The sequence below is a fragment of the Perna viridis genome, chromosome 1 (assembly GCF_037379345.1).
Source record: "Perna viridis isolate PV_CMFRI_1.1 ecotype Kerala chromosome 1, ASM3737934v1, whole genome shotgun sequence".
In the NCBI taxonomy this organism is placed as follows: Eukaryota; Metazoa; Mollusca; class Bivalvia; order Mytilida; family Mytilidae; genus Perna; species Perna viridis.
In genome coordinates, this window is record NC_142445.1 from 10,685,861 (window position 1) to 10,710,369 (window position 24,509).

Below are 24,509 nucleotides of genomic sequence, written 5' to 3' on the forward strand. Positions count from 1 at the left end.
GGTATTCTGAAAAGAAATGACAATAATGGGTGATATAGAAGAAATTCTGAAATTCTGAAAATTTCCATTTTTTTCGATTTTATAAGAATTATCACAAGAAAAAGAAAATCTAAGCGCCTGAATTGATCAGATATGTTGGGTATATCATTACCTTAATTACGAATGCCTAAAATATGAGTTATACAGGGTCAGTATGCTGTGAATGAGAATTCTGTTTGATGCTGGGATCAGTTTTCTAGGGGTAGGGGTAATATTTTTCATTTATTTTCAAAATTTGCCAGCCCCCCTAAAAATCTAATGGTCGTCCCCTTAATATTATATCACATTGCTTAATTCAAGAACAGGAGAAATGTGTACTTTCATTTTTTTGTAATTAAATTTTGACCAGACCTCACGTCTGCTTGAAAACTTAAAAGTTATAAACCATAATAACCTGTGTGAAATTCAAAGGTAAGTACGTTAGAATTTTTGTTTTTTTGTTTTCATTTTTGTTTTCGTTTTGTTTTTGTCTTTGTTTTTCTCAGAGGGAAAAAATATTTAGTGCGCTCTGAATTTTACTTGAATCAATATTTTCTGCAAAGGATGAAATTCAAGAACAAAATTTTAAAGCAAGGTAATATACTTTCCTATTGTTGTTTCCTTTGACATGTATAGGGAATTTATTCTGGAAAGAGACTAAAGTATATTTGTACTGAATAAATGTCAAGTGCGTTAAGTGTTCATGTTGACGAACTGCATATTATATATTCATCTTTGAAACCACTTATAAATATGAACACAATTGACCTAGAACTATTTCTTGAGCTCAGAAAGTGTTATAAGGTCATTCAAACTCATTATATGGTTTGTATGTCTTAAATGCAAAAGTCAATGACGGGAAAAAAAATCCAGACCAAATACGTTTAATAGCACCTAAAATGGTAACTGCGCTTTCGTACGTTACATGATTAATAATATCGAGACCGTAACCCTGGTGATCGCAACTATCAAATACTGTTGGAGAAAATGAGTAGTAAGTATGCTATCTGTAATAGTGGGTGAGTGAGAACCAAGTAATTATGTTTAGCCGGTAAACAGTCATACTCCGGTATTATTTAACAATAATTGAGAACATTTGAATCGTATACTGTTACAATTAGGTGTACATCAAACATGAAGACTTTTTTCGAGCTTGTAATTATATTGATAGTATGTTCGACGGTAAATGCTTGCTCAGTCAATCAACAAGGTAATTCTTCATTTTTTGTATGTTTTACTTATCAAATTTCTTCTCTATTAAGTACTTTAATTTTGTGGCACTTATAAAAACATTTTTTTTAATAAGCTTATCAAATGTTTGAATTTTAAAAAGTATATTATTATAAATTAATTTGAGATAAATACTGTAATCTGATTGGTTAAAATAATTTTGTTATATCTCAGTGGATAAAAAAATATTGACATGCTCCTATTCAGTTAAATTCAGAACTACTTATCTCATGTTTGAAATAAAAATATGTTTTAAAATTAGTTCATATGAATTGGCTATGATAAAAAGTTTGTCTATTGAAAAATAACATATATTTTCCATGTGCATATTTTATTTATTGCACTTCGCGTAATAAACAATATGCACATGGAAAATTTATGTTATTTTTCAATAGACAATTTTTTTTATCTTTGCCAATTCTTAAATATATCATTCTTAATTGTTAATTTGGCACCTGTAAGTTTAACAACTTACATGTACTAAACAAGTTAGTCTTATTCAACAGCTATAAGCTCTGATGGACGTGAGAAAATTATCACATCGGCAGATGAATACATGGAAGAGTTATTCGGTATGAATATTTTCTTTACTCTGATAGTTATTGTTTTTCTTATAAAATCTGACTTTTTTTTCGGTGTTTACTTTATGAAAACATCACAAGTTACTGAATTGTCACATTGTGTCGATTTCAACAATTAGTCTGTCAAGTCCATACTCTACTGAGTCAGTAGCAGTGGATATCCCAGTAGTCTCAAAATAACAATGTAAATATTACACAATCAAGAGAGAAACGGATACATGAAGACCTGGTACGCCGACAGAACAGAACTCTTTGGTTCAAACGATAGGGTTCAAATACTGAGGATCCGAATTTGTATTAATTCTATCATCGTTTTCGTTATTAAGCAGAAAAGATATTTAAATAGTATTACATCTCAATCAAGTAGTAAAAATGTTAGTCAGAATAAATACATAAGAACATAAAAAATATTTTGTGATGAACATAAAGTCAAGAATAATGCATGTTCATAAAAGCAGAAATTACGAAGATAATCTTTTATGTTACCTTGAAATGAGAAAATATTCCCTTGAATTTTAAAATCTTTCTTTTTTATGCTCTTATGATTTCTTTTTGCAGTGACAATTTTAACCTACTTACTTAAAATGATTAAGAGTATTAATGAAATTCCCTGTGGAAAAGAAAAACACTAACAGTCGCCATTTTCTTGAAAATAACCATGGTTACCAAGTTTCTCTTCAAATCACTCATAATTAAGTAATACATCTCTAGTTTTCTGTAATTTTCTCGTGCAAGGGCAGTTCTATCCATGTTTTTAAAGTATACAAAATATCTTTGATGTAATTTTGTACACTAATATACAAAAACCTGGATTTTGAAAGAAAAAAAAAGTGACAATTTTTGGAAACCATGGTAGACAATTTTAATACAATAGCGTTAAAACCTATGATTTTTAACTCATTATACTTAACTCCTCCACACTCGAAACAAATCCCGACTTAAAAACATTATACATCGTTAGAAAAAGAGACAGTACGCCCAGATACAAATACGAAGTTATTGGTAGAGATTCCTCATACTTTATAAAATAAAATTCCAAATCATCTCCCAAATATACCGAAGAAGATATTTTCAAAATGCTGGAATTTTTATCGACAACATATTTGTCCAGTGTGGTGGGCGTATTTTTCAACAAACGGTCGGCATTCCAATGGTAACAAATTGCGCCCCCTACTTGCTGACCTATTCCTTCACTCTTATGAGGCTGACTTCATAGCTGATCTGATCCAAAAGAAAGAACATCGTTTAGATAGATCCTTGAATCTCAGTTTCCGCTGTATAGATGACGTATTATCGTTAAACAATCCTAGTTTCGGGAATTTGATATATCACATCTACTCATAAGAACTTGAGGTAAAAGATACTACAGACACGGTGAAGTCAGTCTCATATCTTGACCTACACTTAGGGATGGACGGTAAAGGAAAACCATTGACCAAACTATACGACAAGCGCGATGACTTTTCATTCCGTATTGTCAACTTTCCTTTCTTCTGTGACAACACAGATGTATCCATCTGCACCACGAAATCCTTTTGTTCAACGTGTATAGTTTTCCTTTCCATTTTGTCTACCTTGGACTTGACTTTTTATGAGCCGCTCGGCAAGTTGAGTCCGAGTTGCTCATTTACTTTTGTTACTTTGTATGTATTATTTTGGTTATTATTTGGTTATTTTATGTATGTGTCTGTTTCTCTTGTTTGGTCTTTGTCCCTTGATTACATACTTTTGATTTCCGTGAGAATCTTGGTTCCCTTGATTATTCTTTATAGAATACCGAGGGAGAATATGGATGATCGTTAGAGGTTTCAGTGACGTTGAGAATGACTTCTCAATGTAAGCAAAAAGATTTTACCCGGAACGTTTACCCATAATGAAACAAAACTTGTACGTGCAACAAGAACTGGTATAGTGAATATGCCAGGGAGACAACGATGCCACCGATCGAGATGAAAAATATCAGTTTAAGGCGACACATGGGCCTTCAATGAACAAGAAAACTCTCACTCCACAGGGAAAATTTTCATGTATTTTCCTATTATAAAAACTGTTTATCTTTATCTTTATAGATACCGACTTATTTTACTGACCTTACCAAGTAAACGGGATATTCAATTATTTAATGTGTGTCTGTCCGTCTGTCAAAACATTGTTCTGGTGTAATCTATACAAAAATGTATCGCATTATCATACATATTTGTGTTATACACCTTTTTGTACCTGTAGGATCTTTCATAGGAAGATTTCCAAAGAATACTGAAGATGATCTAATGAACTTTTCAGAAATTGCATTTGAGAGTAAGTGAGTTTAGAACTAATAAAATGGGGAAGGCGCAACCTTGAATGCTAGCGGATAAAGCGATATGATTTAAAACCTTATAAGCAATCCAAAACCTGACGGAATACATGCAAATTCTTTTTTATACTCCTCAAAACAAAGTTTCGAGTATAATATGAATCATCTTGTCAGTCTGTCTGCCTGTCTGTCTATATAGAATAATATAATTTGCAACTCATTAAATTCAGATTTACTGCATGATGGATCTAACAAATCCTCAATGAACTACTTTCTGTTCAGATGAGACTTTCAGCATCATTGGGAGTTGTCATTAGAATAATGCTTTCAAATTCATGAATGCTGAAATTTCTGACTAATCAGGAAAGTCATCTAAACAGGAAGTTAAATGTAGTGTTGTTATATTCTACATGTAGTGATTGGATGAGACGAAGTGCGAGTATAATCTGCAAAGGGAGCTAATCTAACCTGAATGAACCATCATATTGATAAACGCAACTTCTACTTGTAACCGCCCGATAGATTTTGATTGAATTTATATGATGGTTCGGTATGACGATGGAAGATTACTTTAAGTAGAAATTAATCTAACTATCTGAGTGATTTACATGACGTAAGTCGACTTTGAGTGTGGCATTCTCTTTGTAAAAGTGTTTACCCTATTTCTAATTTCTATTGTTTTCAAACCACAAGAAAGTACTTTTTTTTTAAGAAGGCTTTATAAACTATTTAATTTTGTGATTACGACTAATCAGTAAGCTGAAAATATTATTAACTCCAATTTGATGAATTTCGAGAAACTACCCTGCTTGTGTGTCTGCACATAGCATTAAGTTTTAGTTTCTTTTTTCAGATATTCAAAAATTCAAGGACATGCTTGAAGTGCAACGAAACATCAGGAGACATGCACAAGAGTTCTTTGATGGTATGTTTAGAGAAATTAAGTTATCAACTCGATAATAGAACAACCACATTAATACATTTCGTAGTCTGTGTTTTTTGGTTGCCCTTTTTCGCAAATTTTATTAACGTATTTCTCGCCCTGCTTATTATCTTTTTAACTTGTCGTAAAAGCATATTTTATATGTACTTGCAAGTGTTGAAACTGACGACTGGACAACTTAACTTGTAAGTCCAGTCTTTGATGATCAACCAAGAACAATCATCAGTTAAGGAAAAACAATCGGTTTATACCACATTGGCTTTTATTTTCCGTCCTGTTTTGTAACATCGTGCAAATAGGATATCCTTTCGTGTGAAAGGGTTGTTTTAACTGCAAGTCGATATAATTAACGAACGAGAAAAGCAGCTAAAATCTAACTCAGCGAACAGTGGTTATAATTTTCTTCAATCTCGAAACATATTTTTTTCGATATCGTCTCGAAATTTAAGTGAAACAGTCTTGATATCAATATAATTAAACCCAAAGTGACCCAAAGAATATATACAGTAAGGGAATAAATGAGCAACACGGACTCCACAAAAAACAAAAAACAAGCTTGGGGTATGGATCATGTGCACTAGAAGGTCAAACATCCCCTGTTATATTGAAACATCTACCGAGTTGCTCATATAGTTCAAATGCGAATATAACTACGTTATAATTGTGAACAATTCTTTTCGTTTGCTGGAGTGACACACGGACACACGATACTGATCAGTGAGTTCATGTCCGTAAACTTTTAAGTGATGACTTGACGAGATGTTTCTTTTCTCATAATACTCCCATATTATCATATACATGTAACATATAATTTCCTTTCATATAGATGAACAGAAAATATACACGTAAGAAATACTCTGGTATTTAAGGAAATGAATTCGAGAAAAACATTTTCTGTGGCTATTGGTCCTTATTTAAATATAATTCGATGAGAACGACTTCTTAACACGTTCCCTTGGGAGCGTTAATAATTGTATTATCAACTGGGTCCTGTAGGTTACTTATTGCAAGAAAAACTATCAATATCTGGTTCGTGCATGTACATCTGGAGTTCAAAAATAGCATCCTCGTATACTTTGTAAATGCAATTGAGAATTACACCCGTCTCGAAAAATATTTGTTAGCATCGATGATCAAATATAAATAATGTATTATATCAGGGCTGACACAAATTTTGAAAGGTGTTTTGGGTTTACAAATAACTTCATTTAGACCCCGATTAATAGAATTGCATGGTGTAATAGGAACATACTTTTTTCAATAGCAAACTTTAAAATTATTATAAATCAAAGCGTTATTGCGTCTTGTTTTTACCATGATATGTGTCTGTACTTGTAGTTCATGGTAAAACAAAGCGGGAAGAATCGCTGATAAATGATATCCTGAAGTTAACAATAGGTAATGTTTAAGGCAGTTTGTATTTCCTCACATTTCAAAGATATCTTGTGAGTTAATTAATAATTTGTTTTGTTTTGGATATTTCACATTAATTTTGTAACAAGCTTTCTGGTTGATTTGTTCTTCCTGGATCAACTAGGTTATTTTTTATCAACTGGTTTTGTACTGTGGAGTCATTAACGTCGGTTGATAGACACTCCGCTGTTAAAATAATCAACAACAAATATTGTGTTTTGACTACAGGTCGATTCGATTAATATAGGACTGGAAGCCATCAGAAATTAAATTATAAAAGGAATGCGTCTTTTTCTGTTTATTCTTTTATAACTTCACGTCTTTCAGATGAATCCCATGACATTTATGGAAGTCGCGACTGCAGTGATTCCTTCAGAAGAATAACTGGGGAACATTACATAAGAGTTGGCTCAGGAAATCCATTTAAGGTTCTTTGTAATATGGAAGTTGATGGTGGTAATTGGACGGTATGAATAATATAGGGATGTATATCCACAATTCCATGCATGAAAATGTGCACGTTCTTCTGTTAAATGCAATAGATTTCGACAAAGCTCTAATCATCTCTCATCTCTGGATTGATATAGACACGTTTATTTTTTCTTTTATTAATGTTGAATGATTCAGTTAAATTATTCATTAATAAAGTACACACCTGTGTAGGAATCAGGCAGTTTTTGTAGTACCAATGATACAACAACTGAACATTTGAAAGCGTAAATAATCCAATGAATGCTGCTTAGAAACAACTCATACTTCAAAGTGAATGGATGCATATGTATTGCTTACTGCTTGATTGTATATGGAAGTGTTTCTTATATTGTAATCTTATCACGCTTAGATTGTTCAACAAAGACTTGACGGGTCAGAAGATTTCAATAGAACATGGCAAGAGTATAAAGAAGGCTTCGGTCGCTTTGATAGTGAATTTTGGCTTGGTGAGAGAATTTCGATAAAGTTTTGCATCATCAGAAATTTTTTAAAATGATTCCCTCTTGACAGTTTATTTAACAATTCATAAAAATCCAGCTAAACCCATCAGAATATAATGTTCATTAATATACTATACATGTACAATAATTATTGTAAGCCCAAGCATGTATCGTTCTTTGTGAAGTTCTTACATGAGTATTTTTGTTTTAGTGGTCCAAAACACCCATCATGTTCAATTATTTTGTACCTGTTACAAAGAGTTCCGTATTGTTTCAATATTGTAAAACATCGTACCTAGACGGAGAGGAAATTCAATGTATATTTCTGAAAATATAAAACTGTGCATCACCAGATCATAGGACAAACTGATTGAGTTGATAAATTATGTTTCTCTAATAGGCCATGTATCTTGTTACTATTTTCCTTTTTTTTTGTTTTTTTGTTTTTTGTTTTTTGTTTTGTTTTTTGTTTTGTTTTTTTTTCATACATGTAAATGACACTTTTTTTATGTCAACTTTGGTACGACGTAAACAGTTTTATTCGAGATTCTACCAAACTTTTGTCTGCCGACCCAGTATTTAACCAGAACAAAGAATATAGATCGTGCAAAATTCAAGGGAAATAAAAATACAGATGATTTAAGCCTTTTTTAAAAACTAAATAATAAATATAATAATGAAGAGAAGAACAAAAAAAAAACAGTAAAAAGTGTACTTTTCAATTATTTTGTTGGGTTATTCCACAATTCAGTAATATTGATATTTCCATTTGACATAAGGTAATGATAAACTACATGTAATCACAACAAATGGTCATTATGAATTGAGAGTGGACTTACAAGATTTTGATGGTAATAGTTGGTATGCCAATTATAAAACATTCAGAATTGGTGATGAGGCAAGCAACTACATGCTACATATTCATAATTACAATGGAACTGCTGGTAATTTATCAATATATGAACTACAATATACCTTTATTTGTTTTTTGGATCAAAGTAATTTTTCTGCTTATCTTTTGTATTATTTTGCTGATCCTTATATCCTCACATAAATTTAAGTGTAATTCGATACTCAACATGTGATTCCTGGATACAAATCGGAATTTCAGCTAACAACATCGTTTGACGTCATTCGTACACCTTTTATTCTTTTGAAGAATTAGATTAAAAATGATCGAACTTTTTTTTTACATGAAGTTCGATAGTCCGACAAATCATGACTGCGGCTTCGGTATACCAATACTCTCAGATCTTAACACGCATATTTCGATGTTGTTCCAGGTGATGCCATGAAAAACAACAATTATATGGAATTTTCTGCACGAGACAAAGATAATGATTTTAGCGCAAACATTACTTGCTATAAGGAGTATGGTAATGGAGGCTGGTGGTTCAAACAATGTGGATTCTCCAATCTGAATGGACAGTACAATGTTGGACCTGGTGGTATTGGAGTGCGCTGGAGACTTGATAAAGAAACAAATGTTTCTATGAAGTTTGCTCGAATGATGATCAGACGGATACAAAATTGATTTTTTTTACATTCACAAAATAGAATTCGATGCCTAAACCACACCTGACACCGTATATGGACAAGCTTGTTTTCCCCTGTGTATAACGGAATTCCAACCTCTTACGTTGTAGGAGTAAGCATAACACTGGTCTTCTCGAAATAATGTACAGCTAAATTTTTTATTCATTGCACTTTATGTTTCATTGATATTTATACTCCTGCTTTAGAGCAGATGGTTTATACTGATCAGTATGGCCTTCCGTCCATTCGTCTGTGACTCTTTTTTTTATCATGAATCACTTGATGGGTTTTCTGGAAATGATAAGGTAATACCAATTTTGGTGCGAACGAAATTTGATTTCAATTTGCAAAACACGGTCTTAGTACGGATAGTAGGAGGCACGCATTATGTATCAAAAACTTCTTATTTTCTATGAAATTCATCGGTATGATGATAAGGTAATGTTACTGTGTTTCTGTTTGTTTTTGGGCTGAATAGATATGACATTTCTATTTGTGTAACATCAACTCTGCCATTGCCTCAGATGCATGATAGAGTATTATTATATAGATAGCAGTGATTTACCGAATGTTCCCAGTGTAATAAATTTTGATAATGCACACTGTGAAATAAATTCACTCTCGGACTTTCTCCCGTCAAAACTGAACAACTTTGATATCAATCCGCCAATCACAGAATTTAAAATTCATGTTGAACATATCGATACATTATGAAGAAATCTATATAATAAATAGGATAATCACTTGTTTATCGTGAATAACCAAAATATGATCACTCGTGCCAAGAACGCTTGAGGATTTAACTCGTGATAATATTTTGGTTAATTTATTCACTCTTATCCTAATTATCCTATTATTCATTTTGTACCTACAATTTCTTCTACATGTAAACTGCTTAATGGATTTTAGTGTAAGGCACGATTATTAGATACTGCATTGTGGACGTTATCATTCGGAATGAACTTGGCATTCACTTCAACCAATGTTTCATTGACTTCAGTGCCCACGTGCGTCTTATTTGAAAGTAAAAGCAAGGAGGTAATGATTAGAAGAAGGAACATGATATGCACGGTACGGGAACAAAAACAGACCAAACACTATCAATAACAAAAATTAACTTAAAAATACAATAGAATGCTAATAGAAACTAAAGAATTAATGAACAACCCGAACTCCACTAAAAACTCAGAGTATGGATCAGATGCTTCGGTAGGGTAAGCATTCTCAACTTTTGAATTGGATATGTTTTCAGTTTGTATTATTTATAATAATTTTGGGTTTTTTTTATAAGGTTGTGGGGATATCCTTATGTGAGCTGTCTTTATTGTAATTCTAGTTTTTTTTATATTTCTGCTAAAAATATTGAAAGAAAGACAAAATTGTCATGTTCGAAATGTTCCATCACGGCAAGTTAATCAAAGTGTTGAAGAAGTAATCAAAAATATTCATGTAATCAAATGGTAAGCTAAATAAACTGATCAAAACTTAGTCCTTTTAAAGAATAACCATTTGTTTTAACGCAGTGTATATTTATACAGTCCGTTTATCAATATATATTTTTGAATCTTCTTTTGTATTATTGCATTTGATATTCCTGGCTGGCTGTACACGTACGTTGATGTCCTCAAATTTCCTAATACTTAAATCAACATTTCTTACAAAATATGAATTCCACTGAGAATCACTGACTATCAATATTCGATGAATTTTCAAAGTAAGAATGGACACACACCTTGAAAATTCGGTTTGGAGATGCATGAATAGAAATGAATCCTGCAGACTGGAGGAAGTTGAACAAAGGCCCAATCTCAAGGGAGAAATGAGCAAAAAACTTTTCCTTGCTTGTGCTTACTTTGATGTCAATTTTTTTTGTAATAAATTAAAACTAAAACTTGTCCTTGTCATTGTTGTCTAGATTAGGCTAAGGTGTGTACAATAAATGATTACCTTTCCCTAGGAATTTTTTAGTTCTAACAAGGATAAAAACTCTTGTAACAGTTGTAAAAATTACTAAGCAGTTTAAAGATCATTAAACTAAAAACAACTTTGTAGCTCATGAATATGAGCAATTCAAGATTCCAATTAAGTTGAAAAGTCAATGGTATGTGGTTAATACAGGGAATATGATGTCTTAATCACACATGCACTTTAAGTATAAATCAATCTTGTTTCTCTCCAAAACAAAAGAAGTTACTGGTGAACCCATACCCCATGAGTACCATTTTTTAATGATAAGTCACTATTTGCTGAGTGTTTTATACCTGTGTGCCTTCAATAATGTATGTGCATTTCTTTCACTTTTTGCATGATTGTTTCACAAATGTGTATAAGATAACAATTAAAGTAACTCTTATGTTTTGCATTAGTAAGTGCTAAGAAATCAGGCTTCATGTTTTTATAGTTTTGTATTAAGAGATGTTGACATATACATTTACAGCTGCTTCATACTATACATACATGTACCAGGACTTAAGAATCATGAGCTTTGTTTCATGCTTAAATAGTGTCCCAGCACAGAAATGGGCTGTTTTGCTTTCTTCTCACTTCATCTAGTGAAACTTCTAAGTGATAACCACTGAAAAGAAATCAAGGAAAAGAATCATAACAGTATCTGATATATGCATAATGTTACAATGTAAATTCATGAAAGTATGCATGTATTTTAACCATATTTTATGGAGAAACCTCCTATTGTGGGAAATATTGTTACATGTACATATAATTTCGTGCAAATCAGGCAAAAATAAAGGTAGGGTGGTTATAACAGTACCAGGTTTTTACTGGTTTTTAAATCACCAGGTTAATATTCCCACAGTGATCAATACTGGTCGTACATTGTACATGTAAGAATGTCCATGAAAATCAACTCTTAGAAAAGGACTAATTTTGGTAGCCTTGATATCCAACACATTTTCAATGCACTTTCATGGCCACAGAATTTCTAACATAACTGTGTCTTTCTTGTGTCATGAAAATCTTGTTTCTTACTTTATTATCTGCATTCTAAATAAATGTATCTGGTATATCTTGACAATATACAATATAAAAAAGAACCATATTGATAATCAGTTATGACTTACATTGATATAATACACATGATGTACATTGTATTACTATTTCTTTAAATTCCATACTGAATAGTACATGCCAAAATCTGTATCACATTTAGTATCAACAAGAGACTCCTATTTAAGGCTTATATAGATAAGGCAGGTTTATGTTGTTAATTAAGAGCTAACTGTCTCTACGAGGATATTTATAGTAAGCATATGCTTAGAATTTGATTGGTTGTTATTTTAGCATTACGTCATTGATAGTTGGGTATGGCTGCAAGTTACACAGTTCGCAACAAATTTTTCCAAACGTTTCGATTCGATACATAACTAACGATATTTTAACCTTTGTGTATGTAGCAAATCAGTTTTGTTCGATGTTGACATTTGTAATCATAACACTGCTGATGGATTGTATGTACAAATTAAGATATCCGTTTTAGAGTTATCACAATGGCGGACAAACGCGCACCTCGATCTAGACTGAACAAGCAAAGATCTTCCCCTTGGGATACCTCGAATCCAAACAATTGGACAGCAGCTAAATTACAACAAGAACTAAAAAAAGAATGATGTTTTTGTACCACTCTCGATCGGCAAAGCTAATCTGAAAAAGATTTACGAGGAAAATATAGCGCGTAGAAACATTTCAACTAATAGTATAACTAGTACAAACGTTCAAGTGTGTACAGAAACTAATGATGACAATTCGCCGAATTCTGAAAAGGAAGCGAGTGAGGTTAATACTACTGATATTCCTTCTGACAGTTCGGGAAATTTATCAACTTTAGCGTTGGATAATAGCAGTGATGCGGTCCAAAGAAGCTCGCGTAGAGATCTGAATGTTGTCGCAAATACGTCATCCAATATGGCGGCGCCCATGAACAACAACATTGTGACTGGTATGTTAAACTCTATGCAGACGATGCAACAAACTATGCTAGGTCTTCACCAGACAGTGATGAAATTAATTAATGATAAGAACTCTCAAATCAGTGGAGACCAGAACAATTTGTCCACGGCGTTGGCAGCTTTTAGGAATGGAAATTCCACTGAAACGACAAACAGTCAGCAGCCTTTCACACATGGTGGGTATCGCTTTCCAAACTCTGAATTTGGAGTCCCATCTGAATGTATTCCCCACTTAGATGTGGTGCCTGAAATCCTTAAAAAGCGTATTTGGGAAGGCAAAGACATTAATCTTGCAAGTTTGTTAATCCCCCGTATTGAACAGGATAAAACTTATGTACAGGAACAGGGGTCAATCACACTCAATATGTCAGGTCATGGGGATACAAGATTACATAAAGTGCTTACAATTAGTGAGTTTATCACCGCCTTTGGCAAATTTAAAAGGGTAATGTGCATCAAATTTCCTCAAAGGCGCATAGAATTAGACAGGTATGAAGCCAACATAATCGATATTTTCAATGTGTATGGTCCAAAATTTTATGATTACCATTGTCAGTTTTCCGCCCGCGCAGCGGCAGCTTTGAAAGATTTTAATATCAAGGTAGATTGGTCCATTAAGGACACATCACTATTGAGTATGGTAACAGACAATGCAAGGGTTAACACATGCTCTTATTGTTCATCTACTATGCATCTTACATCTTTCTGTCCTCAGCTAAGGACACAAAATCCAACTAATTTCCCTCCTAAATTAAAGGCAAATGTGAGTGTGAAGGATAGTGACCGTTATGGCCGGAAAAGGATAATGTTTAAGGATCAAGAAATTTGTAACAATTTCAATGACAATAAATGTAACGGGCAACAGTGTTCATATTCACATTTATGTTCTGTGTGCTTCTCTAACAATCTTCTTCTTGTACCAAGAGAAAATCACAAAAACAAAACCATACAGAATTTGCCACCACCAGCAAGTGACTAGCTACATGTACTTCACATACCAAAGTTGACACCCCTGTTCATGTTAGTGTTTTGCAACAGGAACTGCTAAAACATCCAGATAGGGACTTTGTTAACTACTTATGTAATGGCCTTGTTTATGGCTTTGACACCTTAATGTCGGATGTAGATGTACCTAGTAAAGAGTGTAAAAATCTACGTTCAGCAATTACACAACCAGAAATAGTAGATAAACTCATAGAAAGTGAAGTAAACAAAGGTTTTTTACAAGGTCCATTTGTTACTTTGCCTTTTGCAAAATACAGAGTAAGTCCTATTGGTGTGGCTACAGGGAAATATTCAGGGAAACATAGACTTATAGTAGACTTATCTTCTCCTCATGAGGACGACACACATCAGAGTGTAAATGACATGATTGATAAGGAACAATGCTCTTTGTCTTATGTTCGTATAGATGATGCTATTAAAATAATACAAAACTTAGGTAGGAATACATCAATGTGTAAAACGAACATTTCTGATGCGTTTAAACTTATGCCGATTGTTCCTTCGCAGTGGCATATGTTTTGTCTTAAATGGAGAGATAGTTATTATTACTATACTAAACTTGCCTTTGGCTGTCGCTCATCACCAAAGATTTTTGACATGCTTTCACAAGCAATTTGTTGGATAGCTGAGAACAAATATGATATTCAGTTTATTTTACATCTTCTTGATGATTTTATTGCTTTTGAGCATCCTAAAAAATGTAGTCAAAGAAACATGGACATTTTGTATACAATATTTGGTAGACTTAATGTTCCTATGGCTAAGCATAAGACAACTGGCCCAGATACTGTTATGGAATATTTAGGCATTATCTTGGATTTTAGTTTAATGCAGGCTAGGCTACCACGTGAGAAACTACTACGTATTACTGCTTTTTTAACCGAATTTTCGTCCAAGAAATCCTGCACAAAACGGGAACTCTTACAACTGCTTGGTCATCTTAATTTTGCATCCCGTGTTGTAATTCCTGGCAGAGCTTTTGTGTCACATTTAATTAAATTGTCAACTACTGTTCGAGCTTTACATCATTATGTTAAGATAAATAAAGAGTGCCAAGAAGACATTAGAATGTGGCGTTATTTTTTATGTAATTGGAATGGTGTCAGCATGTTTGATAATGTGGAAAGTATTTCATCTGATGACTTGTGTCTATATACAGATGCTTCAGGAACTAAAGGTTTTGGAGGATATTACAAAGGGTTGTGGTTTTCTGAAGCATGGCCATCAATGTTTTTAGATGTATTAGCGGAGGACAGTACCTTCTCAATAGCTTTCAAGGAACTGTACCCCATAGTAGTGGCTGCCATCTTGTGGGGGCATTTGTGGCAAACACAAATAATAGTGTTTATGTGTGATAATGAGTCTACAGTAGCTATCCTAAAGAAAGGCAGTTCAAAATCACAACATATTATGCCCTTAATGAGACGACTCACTTTAGTTGCCGCTCAATATAACTTTACTTTCATGTCTAAACATGTGCCAGGTAAATACAATTCAATAGCAGATGCTTTGTCTCGTTTGCAGATGTACAGATTCCGCCAACTTGCGCCAGAGGCTCAGAGCCTATCATGCACAGTGCCTCCACCTCAACATGTGCTTTGGAACTCTACAATGTAGTGGATCAATTGTGGTATAAATCTATATCAAGTAAAACTAGACAAGTGTATCAAGCTGGCTTTAAGGCTTATGTGAATTTTTTGCTATTAACGGGGATTGTAGCTTTTATAGTACCAGAGTATTCTAATATAAAAGTTGATGAAGAAACCCTACTACTTTCGTAGCTTATTGTACTAGTAAACTACTGATAAGTTATAGCACTATAAAGTCTTATTTATGTGGCATTAGGTTTAAGTGTTTAGAATTAAATATTGGTTATCCTCATGTTCTCGAACTCAGACGCCTTAAGACAATTATCAATGGTGTCAAACGGACTCAATCAATTACTTCTAAGCCTAGATATCCTATCACTTTTGATAATTTAGAAAAAGTTTGTCTATGGCTGCGTCAAGGAAGTAGCTATGAAAATTTATTGCTTGAAGCCATGTGTACAATAGCATTTTTCGGGTTTTTAAGTTGTGGCGAGTTTACAGTAGATAGTGCTGAGAATTTTGATCCAGCATTTCATGTATGTGTTTCAGATTTGATAATTCTGACTGATTGTGTACATCTTAAACTCAAAATTTCCAAAACAGATCCTTTTAGACAAGGTGTGACAATAAAATTGTTCGAGACAGGCAAGGATATATGTCCTCATAAAATATGTTGTATGTATATGAAGAAAAGGCTACAAAATAATCCATCTCTAGACACTCCATTGTTTGTAAATATATATGGAAATGCTATTTCAAGATCTTACTTTTTAAATATGTTTAAACATGCCATGGACATTTTAGGCTATGATTCTACATGTTATAATGGTCATTCTTTCCGCATTGGGGCCGCATCAACTGCAGGCAGGGTCTGTGTTGAGGACCATCTAATTAAGCTTTTGGGTCGATGGTCCTCAGATACTTATTGTAGATATATCAAAACTTCAGATTCTGCGATCAAAAATGCACAAAAAGCTTTAGCTACTTATAATCCTCATGATTGAGTTTATTTACTGCATCATATATACACAAGTGTGTAACAACATCTTCAAATTTTAAGTATGAATTAAGTATTCAGTGGGTTAATTTTCAGTTAGTACTATTTAAGTTGTTGTACCTATAGTTAATTAGTTTTATCTGGATCACCCTTATATTTAATTTTGGGGCACTCAGATTGCATAATTACAATGTATACAATCTGATTTTTGGCCGTTTTAATTAATTTTTAGAGTAAGGGATTACCTAATTAATTAATCCCCAAAATTTTTCATGCTTCATTTAATTTTAGTGTAAAATTACATGCTTTAGGGTTCATACTACATGTATTTTAGGCATTATCTTGAGGTTATGCTCTTTCTACTATGGTCTCGTACAACACACCTGCTTGTCTTCCGGCTCTTGTAGTTCCAGTTACACCGAGTAGCATTTGGCCACGCTTCCGGCTCTTGTAGCTAACTACACCGAGTTGACAGGTAATCAATTAAACTTTGTATATATGTTTTGTTTTGAACTAGTAATAGACTTGTTAACCTTTAAATTTAGTTGGGTTTTAATTATTTTCACACAAGGTAGTGAATACATGTATATGATAACAGATTTCCTACAACAGATCACCTTTTCACTTCAAAAGGCATAGTCTGATAATACAGATCAGACTATTCATATGAACAACACAACAACTAAAATACTATAAGGCGGTGATATTCTTAAAGTCATGGCCTAACTGAGGTAGAGGGAAACAATGCAGTCAAGTTATTCGCAGAGGGCCTGCAAATATTTGTGCAGCTATTCATTTAGTTCATTACGAGTCGTCATATGGAGGGTCAAGGTAATTAGGTCAAGGAATGTGGATGTAGGACAGGGCTATAAAATTCACCGGAACAAATACATTAAACTAACTAGGATGATACTTCAGTGTAAGTCACAAGTCATACATTGTACATGTAGGTGTCCTGTAGTTATCAGGAGAACTCCCTTCCCTTTTCATATCATAGATGGCACGTTAATAACTTAAGGTTACATCTAATTCTGATTTTAACGACATAAAATCAACTCAAGGGTCACTGGCCCGCGGGGTGATATGGGTCATGGGTTGTTACATATCAAACATACTTTTTCCATGTCATATTCATTCTTTTTTATATTTTATCTATACTTCAATTGTATTCTGTGCAAGGTGTGATTATATGATATGCAATATATGTCTATGGGTGTGATATAGGGTATGCCATATAGGTCTATGGGTGTGATTTAGAGAATGCGATATAGGTCCATGGGTGTGATATACAGTATGCGATATAGGTCTAGGCGTGTGATATAAGGTATGCAATATATGTCTGTGGGTGTGATACATAGGGTACTTGAAATCTTGAAATGTGTTTCGGGTGTGATATAGGGTATGCCATATAGGTCTGTGTGTGTGATTTACAGAATGCGATATAGATCCATGGATGGGATATAAAGTATGCGATATAGGTCTAGGCGTGTGATATAAGGTATGCAATATATGTCTGCGGGTGTGATATGTAGGGTACTTGAAATGAATTTATGGGTATGATATACGGTATGCTATATAGGTCTAGGGGTGTGCAATGTAAGTCTAGGCTTGTGATATACAGAAGGTAATAAAGGTCTAGGGGTGTGATATAGAATGCAACAGGAGCGGATCCATGATTTTAGATTAGTGGGGGTGCACGGTGACAAATTTTGTGAGGTTAATTTTTTAAAATATTTTTCTAAAGTGGGTGCAATGTAGATATCTTTTGTGGTAAAATTAGCGAGATATTAAGTTTCAACCTAAAACTGCCTAAATCTACCCCTGATAACCTATGCTTTGCAAATTTAGGGGGCGCAAGTCCGTCACGCCCCCCGCCTTAATCCGCCCCTGGCAACATAGGTCAAAGGGTGTGATATAGAATGCAATATAGGTCTAGGGGTGTGATATACAGTATGAGATATGTCTAGGAGTGTGATATACGGTATGTGTCACAGGTTTAGGGGTGTGATATAGGGTATGCGATATAGGGCTATGGGCGTGATGTAGGGTAAGCAATAAAGTCTATGGTCGGTGTGGAAGTTAAGATTTTAGGAACATGTACATGTACAAGTATATGTGTAATGTCATGGCTCATGTGTCCACTCGCGTCACAAGTACATTACTTTATTTCACTGGATAACCCTCCTTTTTCATAGTTCAAGATTACCTACTGAATGTAATGAATATGCAACATGACCTTCCATCCTTACCGTTGAAACAGACATTGTTTATGTCTGCTTTGAAATCATAATAATTTAACAATTCTGTTTATTTTCTATTTTAAATACTTCTGTTATGTACATGTGTGTTTACCATTTTATATTATTTATGTACATGTACATGTAGTAATTAACATAATTTTATATGTACACAGTGCTTGCATTTTATGTACAGAAGTTAAATTCCTGGGATCAAATTAATCAAACATGAAATTTAGCAATAAAAAGGAGGGGTGTCAACCCCATGCACCCTCCCCTGGATCCGCCATTGTAATCTATACTTACTACACAAAAAGTGCACATTGCAGCTCCGCAAATCCGTCATTAGAAGCTCCCAACATCTTCATTAAAAGGGTCAGATCGAGAGAAATAAATTGGCAAATCTCGATTGAGCTTTCCTCCCTGCGAATGTTCGGGTCAATTTGACAAAACAGTCCAGCTCGCTGCGTCAAAATTTACATAGTTAATATCATATAATCATTGAAATCTTGCAGTTCTACACATATTAAATAGCCTTATTGTCGTTGCACGCTCATGTTGCACGTAAAGTAAACATCACATATTTGACATGGAGTATGATCGGTGGCGGAGCGATATCTTCATGCAAACTTTGAAAGGAGAATAACCCGCGGAGTGTTATTTTGGTAGTTATATGTTGAAATGTCTACCCTGGTTACGTAATTTGGTTGCCGACGATCTCTAAGTCAAGTTCAGTCTATAAATAGACTTCCTTGACAAAAACTGGATCTGGAAGATTCCGAAACAGAATCCTTTCTATGTAAACTACATATGTAACTTGACTTGTAATTGTACTCCACTTGTAAAACATTGGAAACAAGAGCCTGTTGTAACGTCATGACAATAAATCTGATCGAAATGATACAAGTGTTCTTTGGTGCCATCTGGTGGATGGAACTACAATGAAAAGCGTATCACTACAATTCCGGCAAATTATTCAAGAAGAAATTCTCCTTTCTTCATCTGAGGTTATTTTTAGTGTAAAGAAAATGACCGAGTAGTGTCAATTGATACATTTCTATTATAGAACATTTACCCGCCAATTATTTCCGTATGTAATATATATATAGAGGGGTCTGAAAAAATCCCAACGATGTTAGAACTGTCAAATTTGCGAAGCAAATTTTTGGTCGTTCCCTCCGCGGGACTCGAACTCGTACCGCCGTGACATCTATGGCAACACCGCCTGCACTAAGTCCAGCGCCCTAGACCACTCGGCCAGCTAGGCTATATATATATATACACTACCTTTTATGTTAAAAATTCATTATTTTATGTTTACATCATATAAAACACTATTAGCTAATTGAAAATATATTTGTCTTTATGATTTTGCAAGTTAATAGAAAAGAATGCTCCGTGTAACAGGTATTACATACCATAAAACTTTATTTTGATCAAATATCATAAATCAACTGTGATTTACACTCATCCAAAATGTGTACAGTTTATTAATATTAAGGCAAGTGTAATAATTTGTTAGCATACTAACTTGTAACAACTGATTTGTCGTCGATATTATCGAATCTGAGTAAAATTAGGAACTACCTTCAAAGTTGAAATTTCGAGATTCTAAAAGTCGAAATTTAAAAATGTTTAAAGTCGGAATTTCTAGATTCTAAAAGTCGAAAGTTTTCAAAAAATTATTATTTTGACCTTTAAAATCTCGAAATTTCGATTTAAAGTAAAAATTCCAACATTTCAAAAGTTAAAAAGTTAAAATTATAAAAGTTGAAGTTTTTTTTTCAAAAGCAGAATTTCGACTTTATCAAATTCGAAATTTCGAGTTTGAATTAAAAATTTCGAGATTTGGACTTTGGAAAAAAGTTTGGATGTACCTAACCCGTTTTCGTTATAAACAACGTAAAAAAATGATTTTATTTTTAAAGATAATATTTGCATTTTTGTAGAAACAAAATCAACAGATTTAGATGTTTTAAACATACTAGATGGTTACGAGTACATCACAACAAAACCGAAAGAAATTTAAAGGAGCATTGGGAGGAATAATTAAAATTTTCAAAAAATTCTTGCATCTAAAATTTCACAAAACAGAAAGTGAATTTGTTCTTTGGTTTCAAATATCGAAAAACTTTCTTTCAGTTAAATCGGACCTAATTTTTGGTTGTGTTTATATACCACCAGAGAATTCGAAATATTCAAATGCCGAAGCTTTCTTGGAACTCGAAACGAGTTAATTACTTTGTCAAATTCTGAAAAAAATATTATGTAATGTTAGTGGGTGATTTCAATGCAAAAACTGGGTCATTATCTGATTTTGTAATACCTGATAAATTGTTGTTAATATTTTTAATCTGAATGATGATGAAGATAGATATACTAGAATACTTGTATGACTGAGAAATTATCTGAATATAATGTTCCATTAGAAAGGGTGTCAAAATGCAAATGTGCTCCAAATAATTACAGACATAGACTAGGGGCATCGGTAATAAGACATGCAGAGTTTCAAGTATTGTTGATTATTTAATTTTATCTTTTACTTTATTTCCACTTTTAATAAAATTTGATATTGAGGAGTTCAATGTATATCTTTCAGCTCTTGACAACATTTCCTCAAATAGTTTAGATGAAAATATTGATTATCGATATCGAAGATTGAATACCGATAAAAAGAATGAATACAAAATTCGTGTTCGGGAAGATCCTGAGGGATTGTTATCAAATACTGTATTAAATCTTGAAAAGCTGTCTATGAATAACCATACAACTCAATTAGAATTGGACAACATTGTGTCTTTTATTGGTAAAAACTTTATAAACGCAGCGGCCGATACTTTTATTAAAGTTGTTGAAAGTAAACCATTTAATAAACATGAAAATTTTGAACTGTGGTATAACAGAACACATGCAAAATCCAGAAAGAAATTTCATAAAGCACGGAAAAAATACATTTTGAAAAACAGGGAGGTAAAGAGCATAAAGCAACATTAAACAAAGCTGTGGCTGACTTTCAACAATCAAAGACTGAAGTCTTCAAAGTCGCTAATCGTCAAATATTCACTGTCACTGATTTTGTCATACTTTCAACATCCGGAATGGTACAAATGCGATATGCTCTAAAATCTGGTGACTTCAATGCTAACCTATCGTTATCTTTTAATGTAAACTTCCAGTTCTAATACAAGCTAAAAAAAACCACACACATAGACATGTGTATGATATGTTTTAAAAAAGGTACGTTGTAACGATTTTTGGGTCGCTTATGATATTGACCAGTGAACTAGATTATGAATCAGCTTAAGCAGCTGGCAATGAATATTCATAAATATCGGGCGTGCTAATGTATATATATGCGAATATTAAGTACAAAAATTACGAGTGCAAGAAATCGCTAACAATATTGGCGACTAAAAAAGCGGCTGATGATCCTCGCAATATGTCCAAAGAGTAATCAAGGGAACCAAGGTTATAGCGTAATCAAAAGAATGTAATCCAAGGACAAAGACCAGACATGGAAAACAGACATGGAAAACAGACATACATAAAGAACATTAAGTAACTAAAATCATACATACAACGTAACAAAAGTAAATGAGCAACTCGGACTCCACTAAAAACTGGGAGCATGGACCAGGTGCACCGGTAGGGTAAGCGTCCTCTGCTTTTCTAGAAACACTCGCCGAGTTGCTCATAAAAAGTCAAGTCCGGGGTATACAAACGAGGAAAGGAAAACTATGACCCGTTGAATACATCAGTTTTCATGGTGCTGATGGATACACCATAACGATCCACGAGTTCATGATGACGACCATAAAACTTCTGTAGTGATGACTTCAATCCTGTAGCAACATAACCCTGTTCCAGAAGCCTATTTGTTAGAGTCCTAGCGCGATACAAAAAGTCTGCGTAGTTTCGGCAAGCTCTGGCATAACGTATGAGTTGTGATATGAACACTCCATACGCAGGAACCGAAGGGATGTTGCCACAGATGAAAGGAAAGTTGACAATTCTAAATAAAAAGTCATCACGTTTGTCGTAAAGTTTGGTCAATAGTTTTCCTTTACCATCGATTTCTAAGTGTAGGTCAAGATATGAGGCTGACTTCACAGTGTCTATGGTATCCTTTATCTCAAGTTCTTTCGGTAGATGCGATGTATCAAATCCCCGAAATTAGGATTGTTTAAAGATAATACGTAAAAAAGGTCCAAAAGAATTATGGAAAATCTTAAATGATACTGTAAATAAAATGAAAAAGGACAAAAAATCCAATATATCACTCGTAACATTATATGAGCACTTCAAAAAATTGAATCAAGCTGATGACATAGAAAACGGCTGACTTAAAAAACTGATATCGTTTTAGGAATTATATTTAATTCATGTTTTAGAAAAAACTTTCTCTGCGGTACTGAATAATAGACTGAATATTTTTTTCTGAAGAAATTGACCTCATATCCAATGCTCAGTTAGGTTTTCGGAAAGGGTTTTCCACGATTGATAACATTTTTGTCCTATATTCATTAATAAGTATTTATTTTTCTTTTGGTAAAAAAATGTTTTGTACCTTTGTTGATTTCAAAAGTGTTTTTGACACTGTTTGGAGGGCTGGATTGTGTCAAAAATTATTGAAATCGAACATTAAAGGAAAAATATTTACTGTCATTTTAGATAATTATGTTTCAGAAAATAAAAAAAAAATATTGCTATTCCCACTGATTAACAATTGAAACTATTTGACCCATTAGTTACTCCGATTTTGATATATGGTTCAGAAATATCGGGTTTTGAAAATACAGATAGTCTTGGGAAATTACACCTTCAGTTTTGTAAAAAAAAAAACATGTTAACGGTTAGGAATAGCACCCCAAATTACATGATCTATGATGAACTCGGCAGATTCCTATGGAAATATTAATTAAAAGCAGACTTTTTTTATGTTGGAATAGTTTTATAATTACTAACTGACAATAAAAAAATATTATCTATCATGTATAAGGTAATGTTTGCTCTGCATCCCAGAAATCTGAATAACTTAAACTGGTTATCATTTGCTAAGTTCGTCCTAAACGATGTAGAACTAACTTTTACCTGCGATGATCAAAAACCTGTGGATAGAAATGTATTGAGAACCCTTTCTGAACGACAGTTAAAAGATCAATTCATTCAATCATGGTTCTCAAATGCTAATAACTCATCGAGAGGCGAATTTTATTTTGAATTCCAAAAAGAATTTAGAATCATGTTTGTTAAAACCTAAATTAGGTGAAATGCACCAAATGGCCAAACTGAGATACTCCAATTTAAAAATACCGTTTGAAATAGGTAGATGGTCTAAGATACCAAAAGATAAAAAAAAATATGTCATTTTGTGGGCAGGGAATCGGAAATGAATTCCATTACTTCTTTTTGTGTAAGCATGAAAGTATCAAAGAAATTCGAGATAAATATTTACCAAAATATAATACAATAAATTTGCAGATGTATAAAATAAATAGGTTTCTTGAATTTTGTCATGAAGAACTGTACATTAAATTGACATCATATATTAGAAATCTTGCTAAAATGCTGTGAAAACCAACCTTCCCTCCGTCAGATACTTTATATTGTGCGTTATTTTTGTTTTGTAATTATTGTATGTATTGTGTGATTTGTCCTCTTGTACACCTTTTGTGTCTGAGGTTATCGATTAAATCTTGTCTTGTCTTGTTAAAAAATGTCACGATAAAATAATGAGCTTGGTTCACCAGTAGTGTTAACAAGCTCT

General features: G+C 33.3%; 1 protein-coding gene and 1 pseudogene across 2 annotated transcripts; both read left to right on the forward strand.

Moving 5' to 3' along the window:
- Window positions 1-882: 882 nt before the first annotated feature.
- LOC148627216 (fibrinogen-like protein A) lies at window positions 883-10,843 on the forward strand. Of its 2 annotated transcripts, none has more exons than XM_088569759.1 (9): window positions 883-1,012; window positions 1,755-1,820; window positions 4,056-4,127; window positions 4,979-5,050; window positions 6,407-6,466; window positions 6,809-6,948; window positions 7,323-7,419; window positions 8,193-8,357; window positions 8,697-10,843. In XM_088569759.1, exons 1-9 carry the CDS (start codon window positions 1,006-1,008, stop codon window positions 8,945-8,947), a joined length of 930 nt encoding a protein of 309 aa, XP_088425885.1. In that variant the 5' UTR covers window positions 883-1,005; the 3' UTR covers window positions 8,948-10,843. The 2 variants fall into 2 exon arrangements, with proteins under 2 accessions (XP_088425885.1, XP_088425875.1); XM_088569749.1 differs by lacking the exon at window positions 883-1,012 and adding an exon at window positions 1,090-1,228.
- Window positions 10,844-12,163: 1,320 nt separating this feature from the next.
- LOC148627217 (uncharacterized) lies at window positions 12,164-16,972 on the forward strand (annotated as a pseudogene).
- Window positions 16,973-24,509: the final 7,537 nt, after the last annotated feature.